The sequence below is a fragment of the Chelonia mydas genome, chromosome 5, assembly GCF_015237465.2.
Source record: "Chelonia mydas isolate rCheMyd1 chromosome 5, rCheMyd1.pri.v2, whole genome shotgun sequence".
NCBI lineage: Eukaryota > Metazoa > Chordata > Testudines > Cheloniidae > Chelonia > Chelonia mydas.
The window spans coordinates 126,801,799-126,828,461 of NC_051245.2; the positions used below are offsets into that span (position 1 = coordinate 126,801,799).

General features: G+C 45.9%; 1 protein-coding gene across 1 annotated transcript in view; it reads left to right on the forward strand.

Annotated features, from left to right (window-relative positions):
- Window positions 1–4,329: 4,329 nt before the first annotated feature.
- The window catches only part of TRABD2A (TraB domain containing 2A), a 106,288-nt gene continuing 83,954 nt past the window's right edge, over window positions 4,330–26,663 (forward strand). The window contains exons 1-2 of the mRNA XM_037902283.2: window positions 4,330–5,012; window positions 17,951–18,511. Of these exons, the coding sequence (XP_037758211.1) occupies window positions 4,893–5,012; window positions 17,951–18,511 (681 nt within the window). The 5' untranslated portion in view covers window positions 4,330–4,892. The remainder of the gene's footprint in view (window positions 5,013–17,950; window positions 18,512–26,663) is intronic.

The following is a 26,663-nucleotide window of genomic DNA, read 5'->3' on the forward strand; positions in this document are numbered from 1 at the left end:
CTTTGCCCACCTCTTGTCTTATTTTCCATCAGGCAATTCACCATGGATCAGTTGCTTTGGAATATACATCCATTCAAATGATACGGCAAGTGGCATTTTGATCTGTTTTGCCTGTGTTCCAGTGAGTTACATGTGCTCCAGTAAGTACTGTTGGTTATTTTATCTTTCTACTTTATACTCACAATTGACTGAAAATGTCTCACGTGTAAGAAGCTATCTAACCAATTCAGTAGCAAGACAGCACCATACAAGACATTCTTGCAATGTACAGTTTGATCAATCTGGCATGTGAAAGTCATGTTGCTCCCAAACCCAGTCATGTAGATCAGATGTGGAGCTGGCTTACGAAACACTTGACTTTCCACCCATCATCTATGAGGGCATTGTTAATGAGGACACTACCATGGTAGGTAAATGTTGTCACAGTATTTAGCACCTGGCTGCTAACGCTGATGATCAGTTTGAAACACTGTTTACTTAGCAGTGATTGGTTTACAGCCACAGTATTTGAAACCCTAATTGCCTAACCAATGTCACATCTCTGGTTCTTCTTCATAGGCCTATGAATGCCCAGTTATCTTCCAAAGAGTAGTTCTTTAAAATAAGATCTGTTGAAGAGATTACTCTACATATTGCGTGTAAATTATATCCCTAGTCAAAACCAAGGCTCTTTGCCAGAAGAACACATTGATTTTTTTTTAATGGTTAGCACGATGTGCTGAAAGAGTAATATGCATTTTATATATTGCCTATGCACACAGTTCTTTTTATCACGTGCACGCTTCCACAAAGCTCAGGAGGAAATTACAACTGAAAAAGTTAATACATACTTAACTCGAGGTCTGAATTGGGCACGCTTGTGGCAGCTTGTTGAGCTGGTACTTTTTTTTTTTTTTTTTGGAGGCCTCCACCTTGTACTCCAAGAGCTAAGCATTCATTACAAAAATAAAGGATGAAATTGTAACCCTGTTGAAGTCCATGGGAGTTTTGCCTTTGACTTCAGTTGGGTTAGGATTTCACCCCAAATCTCTGTCTCTTACTATTGTGCAGATAAACTTAAAAATGTGAACAGAGCGTTACTAATACAGTGATGTCTGCCTCAGTCTCCCCCCAGCCTGAAACAAGGAGTCTGATTCTCCCTTGCCCTGCACATAGTATAGCCATAGAGATCAGTGGGAGGTAGGTTTAAATTGCTGCCGAATCAGAATGGCAGCATTTTAGACCCACTGTTGCACTAGAGTAAATGACTGTGCCAGGCACAAGGCACCACAGAGTAAGACCCGGTAGTAATGAGAGACGTGTGGCAGCCCCTATTCATCACAAGTGGGCATTAACTTTAAAGACTAATAATGCTCATTTAAAATGTCAAAATTGTTAATGCATTACTGATCAGTGCATGCAAAAACGAAGTGAGGGATTATGAAGGTCTGTGCCATCTGCTAAGAATGGCACTGCATTTTGTTGTCTTGGAGGGTGGAACTCGGTTTGTGGATGGAGCTTTGGGGAGTGCCAAGCCCGCCCCCTCCCAATTTGACTGATGTACTCCTGCAAGAGACTTGTTTCTTTTTGCTTTTTTTGGTCTCTAATAAAACAAGAAAAAAGAACAATCACCTCTACCCTACAATAGTTTCACATGCTAAGGCATGTTATGGAATGAGCTGGTGTCCAAACTTTAAATAAATATGTTTATATTTCTCCTTTATTTGCTTAAGTCACAAGAGTTTTGTTGTACAGGAATTATAGCGGCTCCATTAGTACGAATATAATTAGCAGAAAGTTCCTATTATTAAGCTTGTTGAGAGATATGAAACTTGGCCACTTTAATTCACATTTGCCTGGAGCCTGGCACACAGGCTTTTACCTTTAGTGCAACGTTTTTAACTGGAGATTAGTGACAACGTAAAATTTTGAGATTTTAATCGCTTTTGATCAGTGTCAGAGCAAATATGGTTGAACTTTGACAGCTAAAACATTGCAATAGGTTCTTCCATGTAAAGCTTTTTGTAAGGATCACATTGTTCATATGAAGATGACTGGACTGTCATGGCCAATGGAATAACTTATCTGTGCACACAGTATTTCTAAATCACAAAATGATGACAGAGGTTGGTTTCATAACTGGATCTGGAGTCTTTAGGGCAAGAGTGAGTCCAAGGTAAAGGCTCCCTTTATGCTGTATCCCAAGCCAAAAATGGTTGAGTGGAGAAAAGACAATGGAAGAATCATCAGGTTCCATTGATATGGAAACCACTTCAGACAACCTGCAAACCCAATGTTATGTCAGTGAATTAGGGACTTCACTTTGTCCTTGACTCCTAGTAGCAACAACCAATAAAATTGTATAGTAAATCTCTTAACATTCCCAGACAAACAAATTGATAAGAGAGGTTACAGCTGAAAAAGTATCCTGTAATTTAAAGGAGAAAGCTGGAAGAACACTTTTTGGTTTAAAAACTTCAACATTAGAAAACAGGAAATTCTACGTTAAATTTAAAATAAAATCCTCCCAACCTTTGAGTGTAGGGAAATTCACAGTGAACTCTCTGCTCCCCTTATGTCAGTCCTGGCTGAATTCCTGTTCAGGTGACCTGTTCGGCCATTAGAGGATAACTTGGCAGTAATAATAATATCTAGTGCATTTCATTAGTAGATCTCAATGCACTTTACAAAGGAGATCAATATCATCATCTCCATTTTATAGATGGGGAAACTGAGGCACAGCGTGGTGAAGTGAGTTGCCCAAGGTCACCCAGCAGGCCAACAGCAGAGCCAGTAATAAAAACAAGGTCTGCTGAGTTGCAGTCCAATGCACTAACTAAGCCACATTGCTCTCCATCGCCCATGCCCTTTTGGGTGGTACTTATGTCTGGAAGTTGGCTGGTACATATATTGGTATATCAGCGATGGCACAGTCTTTGTATAGGTGGCAAATTGCAAAACAACATTTGCATAATAAAGGTATACTTTCCAGGAGGGGAAGAACATTTTGCATCATGGGTATCTGTGGGCCTCAGAAAAGTGAAGGGATGGATGTGGTTTGAAGATGCCTGCTCACAACCACAGCAGCTGGGTGCTGTTGCGGAACAAAAATTAGCCCCCTTTAATCCCACAAAATTCCATAGGTGTTCGTCTCAGGGTTCTAACCTACACACTGCCTAATGTTAGCATTTAGTGCTTTGAGCTCCTGCAGATTAAGAAGGCACTAAAGAAATGAAAAGCACGGTTATTGGATAGAAATGAAAAGCACGGTTATTGGATAGCACTCTTTGGCATCCATCCGTGCTCCTGTACCAGAGCTCAACTGCATGGGTTAGGAGCAGCCTTAATTTGTAATTTCCTTGCTGTTGTCAGATTAAAAGTGTGGTTTGGGCCCTTTTTTCTCCCTGTTGAGCTGCCAACATTTCAAGTCCCACCATTAAGTTTATTTATATCCTAATTCTTTGAATTTATATTGCATATGAATAATACACCACAAGGACGTTTATGCATTTAGTTTCTCTCTCTTGCCTATCTAATGCAGCCAACACACCCAGCTTTGGAGAGGTGTCACTCCCATCCTCTGCAAGATTACTGTAAATTTTGCAAAAAGAGTCAGTCTTTTATTGCATCCAGTTTCCCCAGCCCCTGTCCAGTGCTGCATAAGACAGGGAGAGTTAAACCCTTCTAATATGTGTTCTGTATTTGCACTTTATGTTTTGGTTTGAGTAACTCAGAATGTTCTTTGCAAACGAAAAGGAGTACTTGTGGCACCTTAGAGATAAATTGGTTAGTATCTAAGGTGCCACAAGTACTCCTTTTCTTTTTGCAAATACAGACTAACACGGCTGTTACTCTGAAATCTGTCACTTTGCAAACGAATTGCACTTTTAATTTATAACTCTTCTAACTCTCACCTGTATCTCAGGTCAGGTGTAATTTATTTTAGTGTTTAGATCCCAGTCCTGCATGGACAGATGAAGTCCATAAAAGTTGCTCATGGTGCATAAAATTAAGCACATGCGTTAGATTTTGCAGGATCCAGACCTAAGTTCTCCAGCAGCATGTGTCAATTTAAATCAAATCCAAACCAACTTGTCGCTGCTTTCACTTCCATATGTTTTTATTCTCTCACATATTCCCTTGTCATTTCCCTTCCTCGCATTTAAGTTTGATTTACTTGTCCTAGAACTAAAAGACCTACTGAGAAGCTGTAGCTCACACAGAAGTGCTGGGCTTGCTGCAGAAATTGTCTCTGGCTTGCATTAAAATCCACGAATTTACTTTCCCTTTTTCTTATTATTACCGCTGCCTGAGCCTGACTCCTCCAACGTCGAGGAAGTGCCTGGCCTCACTCCCTAACCGAAAGTCCCTGGGCCCTGAAGGAGAAAAGGCCAGAGGAGAGCGAGGGGGTGATTAGACCCACAGCCCAGTCCCCTCTCTGCCCTGCCCTGCGTGGGGGCAGACCCCGGGGAGCGGGCTGCAGGGGAACCAGGCTGCTCCGAAGGCTCCCGGGCAGGGGACTGGGAGCAGCCCGCGCCCCGGGAAGACGTGTCCTCCCCCCTGGGTAGGGTGGGGGGAGAGTTTAGGGTTAGGCACCTCCTGCGGCCAATCGCACGGAGCGGGTGACTTCGTGCCTCCATCCAGGGGCTGCCGCAGGAACTACAGAGCTGAGCCCAGCCTCCTGCAGGGGAGGAGAGGAGCGGCCGGTCCCCTCGGGAGGGCTCCCCGCTGCTGCCGCTGCAGAGCCCCGCTTCCCCCCCCCCCCCAGTCCCGGCATGGCGAGTCCCCCCTCCCGCGCGGCCCGGGGACCCTTTAAGGGGAGGGGGCAGGGGCTGGGAGGCCTGGTGTTGGGGTGACTCCGCTCCCCTCCGGCCAACGCTCGCGGCTCGCCAGTCCCCGGGCTCGGAGCGACGATGGTGCAGCTCGCCTGGGCTTGCCTGGTGCAAAGCTGCCTCCTCCTGCTGGCCCGAGCACGCCGGAGCCCGAGCCCCGCCAGCGGGGACCCCGCCGCCAGCTGCGAGCTCCACCGGAAAGTAAGTGCCCGGCCCGGCTCCGGTCCGGGGGAGAGTCTCTGCTGCAGGGGACAGGGCTGGGCTGGGCTGCGAGGGACTTTCCCCTGCCCGGCCGGGAGCGCCTGGCTGCCCGGGGGTGGGAGATTTAACTTGCGGGGACCCGCCTTGCTCCCCTTGTAGCAGCCCGGCGTGGGACGTCTCCCCATGTGGGAGACCCGGGAGGCAGCCGCCTGTCCCGCTTGCCTTCCTTCCTGGCTGGTTTGTGGGATGCAGTTTGGGGCTTTGCGCGCGCCCCGTGCAGGGAGAAGGAAAATCCTGGCTTGCCCCCCCCCCCGGCTTTCCCTGCCTTCGGGGATCTGTGGGGTTCCCCCCCGCCTCGTACAGCTCCGTTCTTTTGCTCGGAGACACGCTGGAGCAGGGGAGAACATCTCTCCAGAGACAGGGGAGGGGGAAAGGAGCCGGGCACGGATGGCTAGCTCGTAAAAGATGAGGTGTAAATAGTGAAGTGATGGGATTTCCAGTGTCCGTAATGAGATCCAGCTAGGGGAGATAAGGAGGGGTGAGGAGCGCCAGCCTGCTGTTTGTGTGGGTCCTCGCCGTGTTTACTTTCTGCAGCTTTGATTCCTTTGGCAAATCACTCCAGTTTTAACCGCCCCCCCCCCTTTGCATCCTGCCAGTGATCAGAAGAAGTGTTCTCCAAACACGACCCTGTTTGTTCTAGCTCCTGATCCTGGTAACGCCACCACTGTTTACTCTCTCTGCACAAGATGATTTGAATTAAAACGTCTCCTTCAACCTGCACTTCAGATCTTTTTGTGACATCCTGCAAATTCAACTAGATAGGTCCACAGATTCTGTACTGGACTTTTAAAGTTGGAATGAAAGGCTGCAAAAGGCAGGCGAATGGTTTCACTAGCAGAGGGAAGTGTAAACATGTTGAAAACTGTCCTAAGCCTGCTCTGTAGATGACCTCTGGGACCTTTTAACTTGAAAATGGTAACAGAACATAGATCCAAACAAAGAGTAGAACATTGCTCCTCACAATTTTTGCTTGAGACTATCTGACTGGTTTTTTTTAAATGACCATGTGATTCAGTTTTCCAGAGTTTCTTTGACAGTACGGAAAATTTACAGACGACTTGTTCTTTTTGTGCTCGTTTGCCTGTTTCCAGTCCTCTGAGGCATGGCATACCACGTTTTATTAAGGTACCCATAATGTATTATTCCCTCATGGAAATCTTGCTGTGGTGCTCTTTTAATAAGAACTGCTGCAAAAAATGTGTAACTAAAACCAGTTTCTCATAAAGTAGCCACCAGCAGTTTTTTCTTAGCGCTCAGAAAGGGTTCTTGCTGGAGCAGCTCGGAATATAGAAGAAGGTGAAATCAGAGCACAGAAGGATTAAATGCCTACTGTGAGCATCATGTGCAAACAGGGAATTGATGGTAATGGACATAATACACTTTTTAGTTTAATTAAGGATGACCTCAATTGGTGCCTGCCTGGTATGGTATAGTTAAGCCTCGCTAGGATGGTTGCCTGGAGACAAACTAATAGTACAACCTGGCACTTATATAGCATGTTACATGGTCACAGACCTGTACAAACATTAACTAATGAATCCATACCCTGGGGAGGTAGCTATGGAATATTATGCCCATTTTATGGATGGAGAGAATGAGAGATTAAAGTGACTTGCTCCAACACACAGAGTGGCCCAGCTTTCTGCAAGGGTATTTGCCCCACATGTGCAATGCCAATTGTATGTGCAAATCAGGGGTGTGCCCCTGGGAATGGGCATGCATAAATCCCAAACTTCACATCCACAGTGCTTGTTGGCGCATAGGAGTCAGGCACAAGGAAAGGGAGGGCGCAGACTTGGGAGAAATGGGACTGTTCTCCTGCTTCAGGGGCAAGTAACTCCCGTGACATAGGTGGGAGTTACTAGTTGTCTGCAGTGTTGTTGTAGCTGTGCTGGTCCCAGGGTATTAGAGAGACAAGGTGCGGGAGGTAATATCCTTTACTGGACCAACTTCTGTTGGTGAGGGAGACAAGCTTTCAAGCTCCACAGAACTCTTCTTAGTGTCTGGAGTTATTAGTGTCCTACAACGCAGCTTAGCTCCAAGCTGTGGGTGTAGTTTTGGAGAGGGTCAGGGGGGCATTGACACCCCCCCCCAAACTGCAAGGCTCGGGCAGGCATGGAATTTCCTCCCCCCGCCCCCCATGCACAGCCCTGTTGGAATTTCCTCCCCCCGTCCTCCCCAATATAGAAGTCAAACTGTGCCTATGCTCCAAGCACCACCTGAATCTGAATCTCCATTCATAGTTTCTTTTACCTTTCAGTGTCGTGGCTTCCTGCTGGCTTTCGCCAAGACTCATTGCCAGGGTAGTTGGTTACTTTGGCACACTGTTTGCCAGAATTGCTACCTGGTTGCATTTCTGTTACTTTTTATTTTTTATGAGGATAGATTTTTGGCTTATTGCTCAAGCCCCAACCTGGACAGTTGACAACCATGCTAATTAGCAAGCTAGCAGCATAAACTTTTGTTATTATTGACCTGTTTGAGGCCGTCTCTACACGATTGAATTTGACTGTCTGAACATGATTGTTTGCAATGATATTAGCTGACCCATGTTGAGCATGATTAAGCAGCAAGTGAGGATGAGGACGAAACATGATGAACAAAAGCATAAGGCCAAGATTTTCAGAAGTGACTAGTGATTTTTGGAAGCCTCAGTTTTTTAGGGCTTTTTTAGTTTTTTAGTTTTTAAAGGACTTTAAAAAACAAAAAAGTTTTGGGGCATCTGTAAACTTTGGAAGAAAAAATTGTATTTATGGAAAACTGCAAGCCTCCGGTTGAAAACACCAACATGTTTTCACCAGCAGTTGATGCAACAAGACTTTTACCCTTTGTCAAGAAAACCTGAGGTGAAATGTGTTAACACTTCAAAGGGGCCTGACTTTCAGAAAGTGCTGAGTACTCACACTCCGAAAATCAGATGCTTTTAAGGTATCTCAAGTTCGGCATTCAAAAAATCAAGGCACTCATAATCACTGGTCACTTTCAGAAAGCTTAGCCATTCTTTCTCTAGTTCATTAAGAAGTGCTGCAGTGTGTTGGATTCAGTGCGTGGCTTAGAGGCAATCTGACCTGTTCTCATGTACCTGAGAAGTTGCTCAGCCTGGTTTGCCCCATCTACGCTCACTTCTAATGTTTAGTCCTGGGTTAGCTAACATGATTGCAGCCAGCCATGTTCGGACACAGCAAATTTCATAGTGTAGAGCAGACCTGAAAGGAGCTAGGATCCATTGAAGTGCAGGGCTCCTATACTTAGGGAGGTGACAAATCCACAGTTGGCTCATCTCTGTGCACAATACACCGTTGGTTTTACAATGATTTGGGGATCCTGTGGGAGGATTTAGCAGCTGGCCAGTGGGGTCAGGTTGGAGACCCTTGTCATCAGGGAGCTGTGTGAAGGTTTGGTAGCTGGGAGAAGGTCAGGGATACCTTTTTATTGCTCTATCCACTTGTGAGCTTGTCTCCCACGCGCTCACTGCAGGGACGCCTACCTGTAGCCCACCTGTCTCATCCTGGGTCCTGCTGCCCCCTAATGAACTGTCCATACACCAGGCAGCAGTAGAGTCTGGGGCTTTCCCAATCAGAATCAATCAGGAATCGGGGCTTTGGAGCACCGCAGACTCGACTGTGTGTCACACTACAGGCAGCTTATCGGAGATGCCAGAGCGGGCCTAGCAGACGGCGCTCAACCCCTGCCAAGGTAGAAGGCGATTTGCCAGCTGGCCAGTCAATTTATTATTGGAGCCAGGATGTAAACCAGATTTCAGTGTAATCAGTGGCGGCACCCTCATAAAACTGGGTCATGTCTGGAGAGCAGGTGCCAGGCCAGGCTCGGCTCCCTTCAGAGGATGGGGCGTAGAAGCCATGGGCTTGTGTGAATTTGTAGCAAGGACTTTAAAAAACAAAAAAGTTTTGGGGCATCTGTAAACTTTGGCAGAAAAAATTGTATTTATGGAAAACTGCAAGCCTCCGGTTGAAAACACCAACATGTTTTCACCAGCAGTTGATGCAACAAGACTTTTACCCTTTGTCAAGAAAACCTGAGGTGAAATGTGTTAACGAAGTCTCATTATCTCCTGATTACTATGCCATTAAAATGTGAGACTGCCTGTAGTTTTCCATATTGACAGTCTGCTTCCTCAGGTCATTAGGACAGTGGGAGAAATGACACTATTCAATGATAGATTTTATTTTCAGGTCATATAAATAGGAGTATCCAGCTATTTTATTTTGTGTAAAAAGGAAACACGCTCTTGAAATGCCACATGAACTCTTCTAACTCCATCTCTTTTTAAACAACATTCCCCATTGTGCCTGAAGTGGATAAAGTTTTTTTAAAATACCAGTTCCTCAAATTATGGGATGTGCTTTTTCTTACCTCCCTAAATTGCTTTTACACCTGCCCTCCTCTGTGACTCCCAAACCTTCCATCCTGAGTGTGTGTATTCAGTGTCTGAAAGAGATAAGTTGCTATTTTAAGGAAGTGGCAAACAATAATTCTTCAGAGACCTTTCTTGTCAAAGCTCCATGTTATAGCTAAAACTGCAGCCAATAACTCTCCCCAAATCCTGAATTTTTGGCACAGTAGAAACCATTCTATGTTTTCCTGGGGGGAAAAAGCTTTTAAAAGAATTAATTTGCAAGAGTGTCTTTTGTGAACATTTAGGGTTTTCCCCATTCATGAACGAACTCTTTTGATCTGTTAGTGTATTTTGCTAAATGTTGATGCACATTTATGTGTTTAATGCCAGCCCCCAGGGATTAGCAGTTGTAGCTATTTACAAGTGTAGGGAGCATTGTTCATGATAAATGGGCCAATTAATCTAAACGGCTAACTTTTTCCCATTATATTTGCTTCTAAAGAGCATACACAGTTTGTCCCTTTATGTTATCTCATCTGTCTGCTGTAAATTCTGGCTTTTAGTTTGAAAACTGATTTTTATTTTTCCTCTGGTGAAAAAGGTACTGAATTTGGATTCTTTTAATAGTTGTATGCAATGCAGTCCTTTTCCCCAGGCAAACTCCATTAAACTAGATTTAGGATATTAAGTATGCCAGTAATTTAAAGGAGGGGAAATGAAGAGAATATTATTAATAATGTATTTAACATTTGCAGTTAGGTGCATGGGGCACTTCACTCACTGTACAAAGACATAGGCCCCGATCCTCAAAAGTCATTAAATACCTTTGGGGATCAGGGCCACAGTCCCTGCTTTGAATAGCTACAAGCTAAGTGGAATGTGACAAGATGGGACACTGAAAGAGATAAGCAGCAGACAAAGGAGATAGAAGGAGTGCAAAAAGCACACACAGAGTAAGATTTTGGGGCTGCTTGAGGGATGTATTCCCAGTTTTGTATTACAGTACTTTAAAAAAAAAAAAAAAAAAAAAAGGCGTGAGAATATGGTAGTAAATTTAAAGAGGCCATGTGGTGCAACAGATTGGCCACTGGACTGGGACGCAGATGACCTGGGTTCTATTTCTGGCTCTGAATGATTACAGTGATAGAGGCCCTAAATGAGACTGAAGCCACTGTACGTTCACATAGTGACAGTCCCTGCCCTGAAGAATGTACAATCTAAATACGCAAGACAGCCCCAGAGTGGGAGGGAAGAACAGAGGTGATGGGGTTTGCCAAGGTCACACAGCAAGTCACAAATAGAGCTAGGACTAGAACTTAGCACTCTTAATCCCCAGTTCAGTTCTGTATCCACTGCACCACACTGCCAGTGAAGAGTCCTTTCCTTTTTGATTTTCTAGGTTCTCGCTCGTTTGTCACTGGCTTTCTGGTAACCGGATGCCCAGTGTAATTCCACTGGAGATATTTGTTTCTTCCCGTTGCTTAGCTGCATTATTTATTTTCTGTGTCTCTGTAGTGTTTTACAGCAACCAATACAAGGTTTCAATGGTTTTGAAATAACTATTGGGGAGGAAAATTACAGTATCCCTGATAGATGTGTTACAATAAAATACTTTGCGCAGATGTCATAAAAACCTTCCTGTTTGGCAGGTTGTAGCTCTGATCTACCAACAGGTCTTTGTCAGCACATGAAACGATATATGTCAACTGACAAATGAAGTAGGAGGTGTATATTTGGGGACTGAATGTTATGTCCTGTTACAGTCCCATAAATGCTGCTTGTGTCCTCCTGGAAAAGCAAGCCGGCAATTGCAGCAAAGCCTTTTGCTGTCGGTTTAAAATAGCTGGAATCTGGGGGTTGGTCTATTTCATGATGTCTCAAAAATAAATCCATGAAAAATCTATTGGAAACACCCTTTAGCAAGAGCATTTGGCACCTCTGCTCTGCTAAAACAAATAAAAGGAAGTCAAGGTGCACACAGAATTGTAAAATTATCTAAAGGTAACTGGATCAGCTAACTTGAGGAGATAGCTTGGCACAGGATTCTGTTCCTAGTCATGCTAGTGACTGTGATTTGGCCTTAGGCAAGTTACATTGCCTCCTCATTTCCCTCAAACTCTTTTCTATCTTTTTAAGCTCTTTGAGGCAAGGACATATGTCTCCTACGATATGTGTGTGATGTGCCTATGACAGTAGAGTTCTGATCTCTGCTGGGGCCTATCTAGCTATGATCTTTATCTTGCCCTCATCACTGTCGTATCCGAGCACCTCACAGTCTTTAAAGTATTATCCGCACAATAATCCTCTGAGGCAGGATAGTGCTACTATGCCCATTTTACTGATGGAATTGAGGCAGCCTGCAGTGGAGCAGGGGATTTAACCTAGGTCTCCCAAATCCTAGGCTTGTGTCCTGACCACTGGACCATCCTTCCTCTCCTCCATCTGGCATCTAGGCATCAATATACATAATAAAGTGACTGGTGCCTAAAATTGAGTGTGGTGTGATCCCTCTCTGGATCCTGTGAGTCTGATTTTCCTCTTACGCTGGTGTAAATCAGGAATAAGTCATTGAAATTAGTGGAGTTACGTGGTCCCCTTTGCATCTCTCTGGCAGTGTCAAAGGACCGTAAAGTGTAGTGCTCACTTTAAGGCCCCTTTCTGCTGCTGGAGCAGTGTAAAATGACCTTAGTGTAGAGTGGAATCAGACCCAGTGCCTTTATCTACTAAATGTTCTTGAAATGAGGTGAGAGAGAGAGGCTGCCAACTGTCGCATAGCGCTGGGAGGGTGAGCAAGCGTCACCACTGTTCCTGTGTTATCTCACAGCCACTTAGCACTTTGTCGAATTGCTCCCCTTTTGGGGGGAGGGGAGGAAGATGTTTACTTGCTTTTTATCTCTAAGCTACATGGAAAAAATACCTAACAATAGAAGAGCTGCACAAGGGCAAGTTAGGATCATCGGATGCAGTGAGCTGTAGCTCACGAAAGCTTATGCTCAAATAAATTGGTTAGTCTCTAAGGTGCCGCAAGTACTCCTTTTCTTTTCATCCACAATTGCCATCTCAGGTACTTGGGTGGCTTTCAGTATCCTAGTATCTAAGCACCTCACACTCTGTAATGTATTTACTCTCTCAGCATCTCTGGGGGGCAGGGCAGAGCTGTTATCCCCATTGTACAGATGGGAAGCTGAGGTGCATGGGGGATTAAGTGACGTGCCCAAGGTCGCACAAGAAGCCTGTGGCAGAGCAGGGAACTGAACCCGGGTCTTCCCCATCTCAGGCTAGTGCTTTAACCGCTAGTCCCTCCTTCCTCTCACATCACTGCCACCCGTTCTCTCAATCTATGCTGAGTAGAGCTCTGGCACAATTAAGGAACTTACTAGACACTTACTAACCAGAGGCCTATAACAAAGCTGTAGATTTTGTGGGGGGCTTTCGGGGGAAGAGAGTGGGTGGAAGAAACACAAGGGAGCTCCAGAGGCAGCCCCTTTGGTGAACTGCTCAACCTCCCCTCAATACCTTCTGTGGCTGGAAAGGGGGAGGCTGTTGGGGAAATGAGCGTAAGTAATAACACCTGCTCTCCTAGGAGAGTGGGGGTGTCAAATGCTTTGAATGCCGGCACCGCCTTCTGGCAGAAGATGCAACTTTGTGCAGCAACTTCTAAAGCTCTGTGTTGGCCAGCAGGATTGATTATGTTCAGGTGTTGGGCTCCTGTCCAGAGCAGACTGTGCCATGCAGTACTAAGGGTGTGCTTTCCCGCCAGATGTGCCGTCCCTCCAAAGAGATGGTAAATGGAGGTCCATTCTGCCCATTTCTAATGCCTGTTCTTGTGGGAATTAATGATCCCATAATAGTTTTCAGAGAGAAGCGAGGAGGCCCAGCCTGCCCTCATTAGTAATAACTCTTGCTGCTGTTTAGTGCACAGAAATGTCTGTAGTAACATCCAAGTACTCTGTAGGCACAGAGATCTCATCTGAGACTGGGTGAGAGCCATGGCTGAGTGCGTAACTGGGGCTGGCTTCTCCAACACAGTACACTATACTTACAGATTGCAAGCTCTTTGGGGCAGGGACTGTCATTCACCCTATGTCTGTACAGAGCCTAGCATGGTGGGGCCCTGATCTGTTTGGCCTGTAGATGCTACTGCAAAATAGTTCTTTAATAATAATAATAATCTACTTTAGGTATCTATCTGATTGCTTTCTAAAGGCCACTGAACTTCCCAGAGTATGTGAGTATTATGGCAATTACTCTTCTGGTGAGTTTGTTTATGATCCTGGATGAACCTCAATTGTCACCCTTTATGTTCCAGCCAGATAAAGCTCAGTTCTCTGCATGTTGGCTTTAGCCTTCCAGCAGCTTTCGTTTGGTTAAATTAGTTGAGCCAATGAAATTTTAAGCTAGCCAGAGGCAACTCTTTCCCTAAGATCCCTTTTAGCTTTGGCTCCTCCCGTGTCTTGCCTGTCACATACAAGATCAGACCTGTTTAAAGCAAAGGATGCCCTTTCAATCCCCTCCATAGCTATGGCTGCTCTCCTGTCTTTTTGTTCGCTTGCAGCTAGTAAGTGACACCACTTGTCACTCCTCCTCTGTGGCTTCCATTTGTCTCCATTTGTTTTCTTTCCACATTAACGTCTCCCTCGCATTTTCCCTATTAACTAATAACTGGTTTAGTCCTTTATAAAATTAAAATGCTGGTAAATAAAAGGATCTTACACTCTTTAAAGAGACCTCGTCAACTTGAAAATCACCTTGATTTTCATGGGAGCGGCTGGGTGTTCTGCGCTTGGAAAATCAGGCCATGTATTTATGCCTAAACGTAGGCACCCATTACAAAAAAAAATCTTGGCCTTGAAATGTAGGCTTATGGTGCGTGCTTTAGAAAATCCCACCCTACCTCTGAAATCAATGGTAAAAACTCTCATAGACTTCAGCGGGAGAAGAGTTAAATCAACATTGAACACTCTGGCAAGTCGCACCCTGAGCGTACTATTCTTAGTGAAGGTTAAGGCTGTGCAGAAGTTGATGACACTCTGCCTGGGGAAAGCCTCCTTCCTTACTACAGGTGAGTAGCCCATTTGTAAGGATTTCACATCCTGGATGAGTGGATTCTCATTAAGTCAAAAATAAAATAAATCAGAATGACTGTCAAACACTGGGAAATGAAGCATCAGCACTGCAGCAAATACCCAGTCAACACTTACTCCAAACCAAACTGCTCCTGATACAGAATGACATTCCCTTGCCCAGGAAGGTCTCCTGTAACCACCTAGGGGATTGGGGAGATTTTTCTAAGGCACCGATAGCAGTTAGGTGCCTATCATTGGTGTTTTTGAAAATCTCCTTGTTGGTCTTCCAGGCTTACTTCTACACAGTTCTCTCTCCTGTTATTTAAACATTTGGGGCTAAATTCTCCTCACACTAAAGCCTGCTCTGGAAACACAGAGAGACCTTACAGTGGGTGTAAATTACATTAGAGGGGACTTTAGTGTAAAGGAGAATCCAGTGTTTGAGCCATCAAACTTCCCACAGATTCATTTTAAAATGGCCTCCCTTACTAGTGTTCTTAGTTCCTTTCTGTCTCCTGGCTCAGTTTTTCCTCCAGCTTTTCTAGTCTGTTTTGTTTTCTCTGTTTAATTGTGGTTAGCATTCTGTTTATTTTCCTCAGCCCAATCTTCTTTCACCTCCCCTTTCTATTCACAGCACTTATCTCACTTAGGTTTTGATTCATCAGACTATCCTCATTCAGCAAAGCAGTAACCCACGTGCTTAATTTAAAACCTGTGCTTAAGTTCCATTAAAGTAATTGGACCTTAAGCACATGGATTCAGAAAAGCTTCCCTATTCAGGAAGGGGATGTGAACATGTGCCTGCTAAAGTCAGGGCAAGTGCTAAATTGGGCTTTGCTCCATGTCTATTTTCAATCTTCTGTTAGTTATTACTTTACATATTTCTGTCCCTTCCCTATGTCAAACCTCTTCCATCTCTATTAAACCACCCTCTCTATCCTCCCCCCTCTGCTTTCTCTGCTTGCTTTTTCCTCATTCATGCTCCTTTCACTTTCTTTTTCCATAGTCATTTCCTCACATTCTTTTCATGTCCCTGCCCTCTCCTTCCTCTTTTCTCCATCTAGCATCTCATGGTCTGTTGTATTTTTCTAGCCTCTTCCTTCAGGCCAGCTGGACCCCTTTGCTCCTGTTTAGCTTCCTGCAGGATGAGGGAGTTGAGGACAGAGAAATCAGAGGAATCCCAACATGCCAGAAAAGCTAATTCAGGAATAGAGTGGTTTTTGTGGCATGTGTGTCCGTAACATATTCCAATGTCCCATGCCAGCTGTGGGATGCACCTTTCACTTCTTCGGCATGCATGTAACTTTGCCTCAGAACACTGCAGTCCTCACTTGCTAGGTCTCCAAATCCTCTGGGTGACAGTAAAGTGGACGTGCTGGAGTTTTCAGCTGAGGAGTGCTGTGATCTGGAGCTGTGTTTGATAGAGAACACTCTCAGAAACCATTGTCTGGGTTGAGCCACTGTGGAATTATCTTTCACATTAACCCTTCTGGCCCTAGGTTTCTACTGGAAATGCATAGGCAATGTGTTTCCAATAAGTCTTCTAAGGAGCCTGTTATGCATTTACCAGCCAGAGCAAGGCATCTAAGCTCAACATCCACGCACACGTAAATCTAACCCCAGCTCTAGGGCAATCTTTTTGCCTGAAAGCTGACCGTATGTTTGAATTGAGTGTCTGGATGCCCCTGTTGGAGCCAGACATTCGATAACCAGATCTTCCTGCCGGGCAGGGATGGGGTGGAGATTCCAGATGTTTTGTGCTTCCCTGCTTGTGGGCAGACAATCAGGAGCAGATTGCCTCTTACAGCAGCACCGACCCCATTGTGTACTCTGATTGTAGATTACCTGGGCCCGCTCATCAGCTGGCGTGAACTGATGTAGCTCCTTCAAGTGAAGCCATTGAAGACGTGGTGACCCCATATATATTTACTGTCATGCCATAGACCGCTCAAAGGCTTGATACAACATTACCCTCTAGGATTCTTTGAGATGGTATGGTCAGTTCTAGGGGAACACTTTAAATCATTCTCTATTAAAACAAACACAGTGACGTCTGAGAACCAGACAGAAATCTAAGCCACCACAGGGCAGGATCTTTTTAGAACTAGTTCTAAGGTTTGTTGCTACTAAAGTAACTAAGCTGTGCAGTTAAGAGTTTGAAGGCATCTGAAAACCATATGTTTTTTAAAAAATAAATGTAAAAGTTTTTTCTCTATTTCAAAAAACATTTGTTGGAACTGTGGGCCAGGTCTGGCTCTCAGGCAGCATTCTAGCTTCCTTTTTTGTCTTCTAAAGTAATTGCCTTTTTCTCCCAAAGCTGTGCTGAGATAGGTTACGCCGAAGGGTCAGGGATGGGCATCAGCCACCTGTGCAGCCTGTGTTTCCAAATTATTATCTGAGTATGTTCCTTATCCACCTGCCTGTTTATTTTTCATGTTACATGCTGACTCAGAAGTTCTCCAAGGATGTGAAGCTTGGCAAGGGCATTCCCTCACCAAACAGATTTGCATCACAAAAAGCTGTGTCCAGGCTGTTTCCTGAATGAAAGTTTTCTGTCTCCATGCATGTTTCCTTTCTCCTGGAGGGCCTCAGAAATCATCCATGGATGCTAAAAACATGGGCTTTCCCTGATGGAGAGGCTGAAGGGTGGAGATAGTGGCAGCGAATCGACTTCCCCAAAGCAGTGGCCGCATGTGACCCACTCCGGCTGGGGGAGGTTGGCTAACGTAGATTCCGCTCCCTGGCTGGTATCGGCAGGCAGTGTTGTCGTCAACGGCAGGGCTGAAGTGTCTGTCACTTGGGTTTTTCTGTGAGATGGAGAGGCCAGAGCCACTGGTTTTATTTTTAAAAAAATAATGAAAATGGGGTTTTAGTGTTTTAAAAAACAAAGAAAAACCCGAGTAAGGCAGGAGGGATTTTACTACCAAAGGAATCTCACAAGCTGAAAAAACAACCATGGTCCCAAAAGCGTGGCAGGTCCACCTTTGTTAATAGTGCCTAGCTCTGATTATCAGTAGGTCTGAAGGCACTTCGCAAAGGAGGTCTGTCTCATTATCCTCATTTAACAGACAGGGAAACCGAGGCATGGAGAGGTGAAGTGATTTCCCCCTGGGAGCTGGCCAGAGCCAGGAATAGAACTCAGGTCTCCTAAGTCTCCGCTCCATGTTCTACCACTAGACAACACTGCCTTCCTTTAAAAGGAGAGACCGTTCCTGTGGGCACCGAGAGTAACTCTACTGGCCAGCAACATCGTGTGGTCCATTGTATTTGGGGTGCAGACTTGCCGGCGTGAGGCAGATCATATTAAAACAATGTAACTATTTATAGCCTGTGTCACTTGCCGTGGGTATTTCTCTCCTCTCCCCGTCTGTGTGATTTTTCTCCCCATGCCCCTCCCTCCCCTCCAGCCTGCAGGCCATTGTTCGTTTACTCGGCTGTGTTTCTCTTCCCTTCAGCAAAGCGAGCTTAACTCCTTCCTGTGGACTATAAAGAGAGACCCCCCATCTTACTTTTTTGGCACCATCCATGTCCCGTACACCCGGGTCTGGGATTTCATCCCTGAGAACTCCAAGAAGGCCTTCCAGCACAGCCACATTGTTTACTTTGAACTGGACCTTACAGACCCCTACACCATCTCCGCTCTCACCAGCTGCCAGCTGCTGCCACAGGGCGAGAACCTCCAGGACGTGCTCCCCCGGGACATCTACCGCCGGCTCAAGCGCCACCTGGAGTACGTCAAGCTCATGATGCCTTCGTGGATGACTCCGGACCAGCGGGGCAAAGGGCTCTATGCTGACTATCTCTTCAATGCCATCGCTGGGAACTGGGAGCGGAAGAGACCTGTGTGGGTGATGCTGATGGTGAATTCTCTGACCGAGGTGGACATTAAGTCACGTGGCGTCCCTGTCTTGGATCTGTACCTGGCCCAGGAAGCCGAGCGCCTGAGGAAGCAGACCGGGGCTGTGGAGAAAGTGGAGGAACAATGCCATCCACTGAATGGGCTGAATTTTTCCCAGGTAAGAGGAAAACAGTGTTTGACGTGGAGCGACCAACTCTGAGGATGTCTAATAAGGACAAATATTTGAATACAGGGGCTCTCTACTGGAGAACCTGTGAACACAGATCTGGGAGACGCAGCCCTCAACTAGGGCCATGGTAGATGGGAGGGAGTGGCTGGGCAGGCGCAGCGCTCCAGCCAATGCAGTTACTGTGATACACCTTCCCTTCTCTCCCCAGGGTCCCTGTGTGGGACTCATCCTGTCCCCTCCCTGCACATATCGGGGAGTCTGGTACCAATGTGGGTGAAAAACTCACGTCCCATCCCTGCTTGGAGCATGGAGGTGAGGGCTCCTGGCAACTTCTCTCCCCACCTCCCCCCCGGTCCAGGGCTGGGCACAATGAGGCTCTAAATCGCTTGATGCATACCGCATAGGCACCACACTATTAACCCCTTCTTTGCTGAGAACTGGCCATTTATTCTACTCTCTGAGCAATTTTTAATTCACGATAGGACTTTGCCTATGGCCCCAGAGATGGGGACTTTGCCTGTGTGATTGCATCCTTTGTCTCTCCTGTATGCACTGCACTGGTCAAGGTGACCTGCAATGGGGGAAAATCAGTTTGTGCCCTTTCTTTACTGCCTTATGGTGAACAAAGAAGTATATCCACTCTCAAACAAAGTATGTTTTTGCTTGTTTTGTGTGTGTTTCTTCTCAAAAATATCATAAACACACAGTCTTTCCTATTTTGTGGGAGGGTTTTTTGGGAGGCGCTCTCTCTGGGTAGAGGTGTGAAATCCAGTATTGCCAGGTCTCATGATTTCTTCATGAATCTCACGATGTTTCTTCAAGCCTCAGCTGCTAGAATCAAGTGATTCCATGAGAAGCTCAGTTTTTCTTAGACCAGGGGTCGGCAACCTTTGAGAAGTGGTGTGCCAAGTCTTCATTAATTTAAGGTTTTGCGTGCCAGTAATAAATTTTACATTTACAGGGGCCCCAGACTGGCAGCGGGCTGAGCGGTGCCGGCAGCTGGGACCCCGACTGGCAGGGGCTGGCGGGCAGAACCCCAGACTGGCAGCGCAGGTGGCAGACGGAACCCCAGACTGGCAGCGCGCTGAGCCACTAAGTCCACTGCCAGTCTGGGGTTCCGTCCACCAGCCCCTGCCAGCCAGAGTCCCGGCTGCCGGCCCCGCTCAGCCCGCAGCCGGTCTGGGGTTCCGTCCGCTGGCCCCTGCCAGCCGGGGTCCCGCCCTGCTCAGTCCGCTGCCGGCCCGGGGTTCCGTCCATCCAGGCCGGCAGCGGGCTTAGTGGGGCTGGCAGCCGGGATCCTGGCTGGCAGCAGAGTGTCACTAAAAATCAGCATGCTGCAGGTTGCTGACCCCTGCCTTGACAAACACAGTGTAGCCTGGTGGTTGCAGAGAAAAGCTTGAAAATGTGACAAGAATGTGCCCTGAAGGCTCAGACGCCAGAAGGCAAAGAAAAAGAAGCCCAAATGTATTATTTAAAAAAACCAAACCTCATGTTTTTTAAGCCAGTCTCTTGATATATATAATATGTATTTTTCGAGGGGCTTGTTGATTTTTGGACCCTTGGCCTTTATTGATACTGTAAATCTTTAGCACAAGAGCTTTGTTATGACTGTTTGTTCAGGCAGCTGTGTTAGTTGTGTGTTAATTACAGATCTTGGTTTTAACAGGCTGACTAGAAATCACTCCTCTTCTAATCATGTGTCACTTGAATGGGGACCCAGGTATTATGATCCTGTTAGTGCTGCAGTTATCCATATAGTCTTCCAGGGGAGAAAGAAAGAAAGAGAACGAAAAACATATACACACACCACTACCACCGCATTTTTATACATGACAGAAAAGCAAGCAAGGGCCCACCCCCACTTGTCTTCTTTGTAGGTGATTTTTATTACTTTAATGGAATTCAGGCAGGTCAGAGAGACATGATTTCCCCACACAGAAGCCTTGCTAGTTTGTTCATATTGTATTACGCTCCTGTGCAGTCTGTGTTTTATAACCCCGCTCGCTGCTCTGTACTATTTTTATTGCTGTTCGTACTACCCTGTAATTATAACTCCCTGGGTCACCCTTAGCACCTTTCGGAAGGACAGGTACGGTGTTAGTCTCTTGTGCCAGAGGGAGCTGTGTTTAGTCCTGCGTGTTTCTGCACTGTTATTGTGGCACCCTGGAAGCACAGAAACCCTTTGATGTTGCAGTGCTGGCTGGCTTGTTGATGGGGCTTCTGCTAAGAGCCCACCAGCTCCAATTCAGCTTCCCTCCCCTAATCCTCCAGCTCCCCCTCGCCACATCATCTCCCTTCTCCCCAGTGGTCTATGTGTAGGTTTGGCTGCTTCCTCCTGTTTCCCCCTCATAGCTCCCTTCCTCAGCCTTTTTCAGCTCCCATCCAGTTAACACCAGCGTTTCAATACCCTCCCTTCCTGATACGTTCTTTTTGGAGTGGGCAGATTGGGCCTCGAATCGGGGGTGAGGGGACTCCTGATATGAATTATACATGTCTAGTAGCTGAGTCCTATACTCTTCAGTTTTCACAGAAGTCTCAGATGAACTCTTCCCCTAGGCACTGGCTTGGTATTGTAATTGAATATTGGGAATTGTTCTCCTTTGAGACCTCTATCTCTGACATTGCATCATCTTCGTGAACTGCAAAGAGAAAATCTAAGGCAGCTATTTCCTTGCTATCCTTTGGGGTGCAAAGAAATCATTTAGCCCTTGCTTTCCGAGAGGTTTCGCTCTTTGGCTGTGGTTGTTCTTCCTACTTCCTCTTAATCATTATTTTTATGGCTCTGTCATACTGTATTTGCCAAAGGTGTCTGTTTTTTACTAACTTGGGCTGCCTCTCCTGTTTTGAAATGATACTTTTGGCTTGAACATACTCTGTATAGTGCTTTTAGCCTTGTGGTGGTATTCTGTGTCTTTTTTATCCCTTTTGCTTTTTCTGAGCGCTGTATAACTTCTGGGAGTGTGAAAAGACTGAAACAGTCACCACACTTGGTCTGTCTCATTTATTTTCCTGCCTTCACTCTTCATGCCATTTCTAACCTCATTTGTTTAAAAGTTCCCCCTTTGGGGCTTATTGTGTCTCTTGGTGCAATCCCCTGTAAGGATGCAAACTTCAGTCATTGCAGAATCAGGGCCTACGTTGGGCTGAGAAATTATTTGGATCCAGACCGTTAAACTTTGAGGTGTCAATAAGTATTAGACTTCAGTTTTTTTTGTTTTGGATCCATCCAAAATCTATAATACCAAGCCAGAAGAAAAGGCTTTTTATCCACTGGCTCCAAAGTGGTATTTTATTAATAAAATGTTTGCCTTTCATTTCCAAGGTGGCACGTTCAACTCTTTTGTGTCAGTTCCCACTGTACAAGACCACAATGCAAAATTACCTTTGGAGATAGCAATTCAAACAAAAAGAAAAGGAGTACTTGTGGCACCTTAGAGACTAACCAATTTATTTGAGCATAAGCTTTCGTGAGCTACAATGAAGTGAGCTGTAGCTCACGAAAGCTTATGCTCAGATAAATTGGTTAGTCTCTAAGGTGCCACAAGTACTCCTTTTCTTTTTGCGAATACAGACTAACACGGCTGTTACTCTGAAATTCAAACAAAGGATCTCAGAAAAGGATAGATCAAGGAGCCATGCATGGCCTGAAGCTAAGGAAGGAATAGTTTAGGTTGGATGTTAAGGGAATGGTCTTGACATTAGGAGAAATTGGCTGATGCAATAATCTACCAAGGCTGCTGATAAAGGCCCCTTCACTATGGAGACTTGAGAACAGATTAAACAGGACACTATTTGGAATGGGATGTTGTAGTGTTCTGCACCTCGGGTGTGGCTGCAAGGTGCGTGTATTTTAACCATTCCTCCTTGATCCGACTGGAACATCAGGAAGTAGGGCTGCTAGTTATTTCAGTGCATGTCTGTGACACAGATTCAGTTATTTTGGTTCCAGTTGGTGTGTAGATAAGCCCGTAGCCTATATGTCTAGACACAGAAGTCAGGGCATTATCTGGGTGTCTCAGAAGGGAAATGGTTAAGTGTTTGAATTTATGTTGTCATACTTAGACTTCAATTAAGACATTATTAACTAAATTTGATAGTTTGCACCTCTGCCTCAGTGTAAGAGGAATGCAGTCACTGATTTGCAGTCTCTGCATTCAGAAGGGCTAGACGCTTTGTTTGTTTTAAATGAGAGCTTGGATTCTGTGGAAAGACTTCAAAATGACCAACTCTGCACATTTTGCTTTTGTGTAAATTTGAATTGTTCACATCTAAAGCTGCCAGGATGACATTTGTACTTGTTCAGTTGAGAAACTAGTTTTTGATGAACTGTATTTCCTGATTAAAATTAATAATTAACTTGGCACACCAAACACTTGCATAGTAGAAACACAGTCTTCAGAACATGTGAGACAACAATTGCTTCTCTCTCTCTCTCTCTCTCTCCCTTACATTCCCACAGAGCACCCATCACTGTGCCACCTGACCAACTCCCAACAGGACTGAATGATCAAGATACGATTTTCCCTTTCTTCTCTGTCATCAGGGCTGGGCTCCGCTGTGGGGGTTTTGTCAGCGGAGACACTACGGGAATGTTCAGTCAGAGACAACATGGCTCAGGCATGTTGCTCTGCAGGCACTGACATTTGGGTCATTCTCATCTCTTCTGGCAATGAGTTCCAGGCTGATGGGCCAGTCAGTGGGAAAACTCTGTCTGCTCCATTTACAAGCCTCGCCTTGGGATTGATAGTACCCCAGGGAATGCACAGAGCCACTGGCTGGTGTGTGTGGGGGGAGGGGGGGGGTCAGGGGGGATGATGGTACAAGGTGACACAGTCCCTGGTGTAATTTAGGCCTATTCAACAGAGGGTTCTGAAGGTGAGGGCTGGAACTTCAAATGTGACCTGTTAATTAAAGGGAGCATGTGATAGGAGCAGAGCATAGAGGCAAAGTGCTTTCTGCAGCCTGCAGTGCTGGGCAGTGGATGATGTGTCCTGAACCAAATGGAGGGCTTTTTAAGATCAGTGGTCTCCTACCTCGGTGCAGAGAATTGCAGTAATCCATCCTGGAAGTCATGATTGTCTGGCTCACTGTGGCTGCGACTGAATCTGACCCACAGAGCAGCAGTTTCCTAGCCACTCATAGGTGGGGAATAACAGCAGTGTTCGAGGGCCTTGCTGGTTGGGTGTCCAGCAGTAGTGGACACCAAGGCTGCAAACTGACTACGCTAACAACCTGAGGGCAGACACCCTCAGTAGAGGGTGGCGTTATATATACGGCAAGTGCTTTACAGCGCTTTCCTCTCCCCTCTCGGCATCACCTCCACCTTCCCAGCATGCAGCCTCAGCCAGGTACTCTCCCTCTGGGGGAGATCTCCACCCAGCCCTCGGAGAGCTGGGAGGTGGTGTGCGGTGAAGGTGATCTAAACTCGGGTATTGTCTGCGTGCTGCTGGAAGTCTAGTTCCTCCTGATCCATAGCCAAGTGCACACTGTCCCATGCCCTGATCTGCAGTAGATGCAGGTGTTGCTGGTCCAGGGCTGCCGGATGCAGGGCCCAGCCTGAGGTACCACCTGTCAGGCCACTTGTGGCAAATGTTTCTGTGTGTGGGGGAGGGGGGCTCCTGTCTGCCGTGAGGACCTCACAGTACAGCCACCTTCCCTCCAGCAAGATGCTGCTCTTTCTGGAGCCTCCCCATGGCACTCCTTGTGAGCACCAGAGGGCGTCGCTAGAGTGGCATAAGGGCCTTTCTTCTCCTCCGAGATTTGACCGTGCTCCCAGCTCCTGCTGTCTCAGGGAATGAGCCTGGGATCCAGACCCCCATGGCATCACCGCCCTGGCCCTGAGATGGTTTAAAATGGGATTTTAAACACTGTACCATGCTGTACTGCCTGTGAGTGTGTCTGTGTGTGTCACATCTGCCTTCTCTCCTGGGCTCCTATGCTCAGACGTGATGTGCTTAGTAGGAAAACAGTTGGGGTGCTCTGAGCTGCATGGCACTGATCGCTTCTAGGTAACTTTGGTGCCACTTTCAAAAGAATAGCTTCTGCGTTGGCAGACAAAATGGTGCAAGCACAAGTCCGCAGCTGACTTGCAGACTACATAAAACTAGGAATATAAACACTGAGGCATCAGGTAGCTTTCTGACTCAGTTTACCCACTGGGGAAATGAGAATGGAGCTTGGAATCGGATGAGGAGCATGTCAGTTGATCTAAGCCTGTGTTAGACAATATCCCAGTTAGAACTTTCAGAACTCCTCCTCCCTTTGCTTGAGGCTTAGCGCTATCTTTGCTAAGCGTACAAAGGTCAAATGTGAACAGACAAGTATTTGGGAGCAGCTTTCCCCAGTTGACAATGCAATTTGAAACCAGTGAGAGGCTGGCGAGGCAATCTATGCCACTTAAATCTAGTACCGTCAACAACGCCAAGTGTATAACAGTGTTTAGGTTTGAGATTTATTGGAATCACAATCCTGTCATAGAACCGTGTTAGGGCAGATTTATGTAGCCGGCCTTGTAAATTTCTCACAATCTGGTTACACTGTTCTAATAGGATTAGCAGGATTGCTACATTTGGCCAGAACCTGAATTAATTCTTGGCTGAAAACGTAGGCTTCAGGTTTGGTTTATGTAGGGCATCTGCTAAAAGGATTAAGGGAACATTCCAGTGAAGAACTTTGTTTGGGCAGCTTTTGTGTATTTCTCTGTTAACCTGTTTTGGGTTTTTTTGGAGGGTTCCGCATGTCTGTTTTTCACAGAATCTGTACTCTCAGTGCACTTACTGGTACATGGCTGATTTTCATCCTGTTTGATCCTCGTATGTGTCATTTGCACTTCTTTCTTCAAAGTGCCCTAAAAGAATGAATGTGAAAAATGTTGGCACATCTTTGCAGGCCATAAGAGCTGCAGAAGTTTAAACCTGCTGGTGCCCCAACTTAGAAATTTTGCATTGAATCCGACTGATTTTTGTCAAACAAAATTTTTTGCTACCAGCAAGTCTTCTTATCTTAACCCTTCCTAATGCACAGCCAACTGTTCTGTTCTTGCTGAGATGATCGCTGTCCTTGTTTGGTGTCATCTGAGGTGAGGTTTCATAACTCAAGGGTATCAGAATTGCAGAGACAGAGACCCTGTGGATGGCTATGGTTCATGGTGGGAGCAGTGTGTCATTCTTCCCTGTTGAGGAGAGCTCGGAGTTCTTCAACATCCATGCATTGCTTCGTCGCTGGCCCGTAAACTCACTGGAATGAGGAATGCAGCATTTTGGCAGTGCGAGGTGTTCTAAACTCCTTTTAAGCAGACATGTTTCAAAGCATATTTGGTTCAGCTGAGCAAACAAGCACATTCAGGAGTCTGTTCAGCATGTGATACAAATCTCTGAGGTGTCGTTAGCATGTGCGTAAGGGAATGCAGCACATTATATCAGTTCTGTTCCATGCTCTTCCACTGGGCTCTTCACTTGCATTTCTAAGAGTTTGGTCTAGACCTCAAGGAATCATTCATATCTGGACTTTATGTGAGGACTGATGGTGTTTTACTGTTTTCCCTTGTTGTTTACATGAGAAGCTCTGTGAACTAAAAGACAACCGTAATCCTGTATAAATGCACCACTGAACACATCAGGACTTTCTACACAACATGCTGGTGAAAACCTTCTTACTGATGTCTGGGCCCAATCCTGCATCTTTAGTGCAGGTGAAACTTCGACTGACTTGAGCCCGTCTGGCCTCCGTGAGTGCTGAATTAGGTTTTTAAAGTGTGTCTTCACTGCAGAGTGAACTCAGGTTCTTATCTGGGTGTTGCTTTTCACCTCCTTCCCACCTACACACACACCTCTTTCACCCAAATTTAGTGGTGCTTTCAGCCCGAGCTAGCTGTTGTATCTTAGGGGTGTGGGCTGGAGTCCGGGTGCCTCTTTAACTCAGGTGGATAACCCGCCTGCTTTGCAGTGAGGATACACGTAAATCACTTGGGTGCTGACTGTTTTCCAGTGCCTTCCCACAAGATAGACAGACAAGGTCTCCCACAACTCACTGGGAAAGAATCTGCTTACTGCAGCACAAAGACTATGGGATGTACTCCCCAGAAATCTGAGCAACATCCACAGAGGAGCGCAATGACAGTGAGGACAAAGTGATGTGGGCA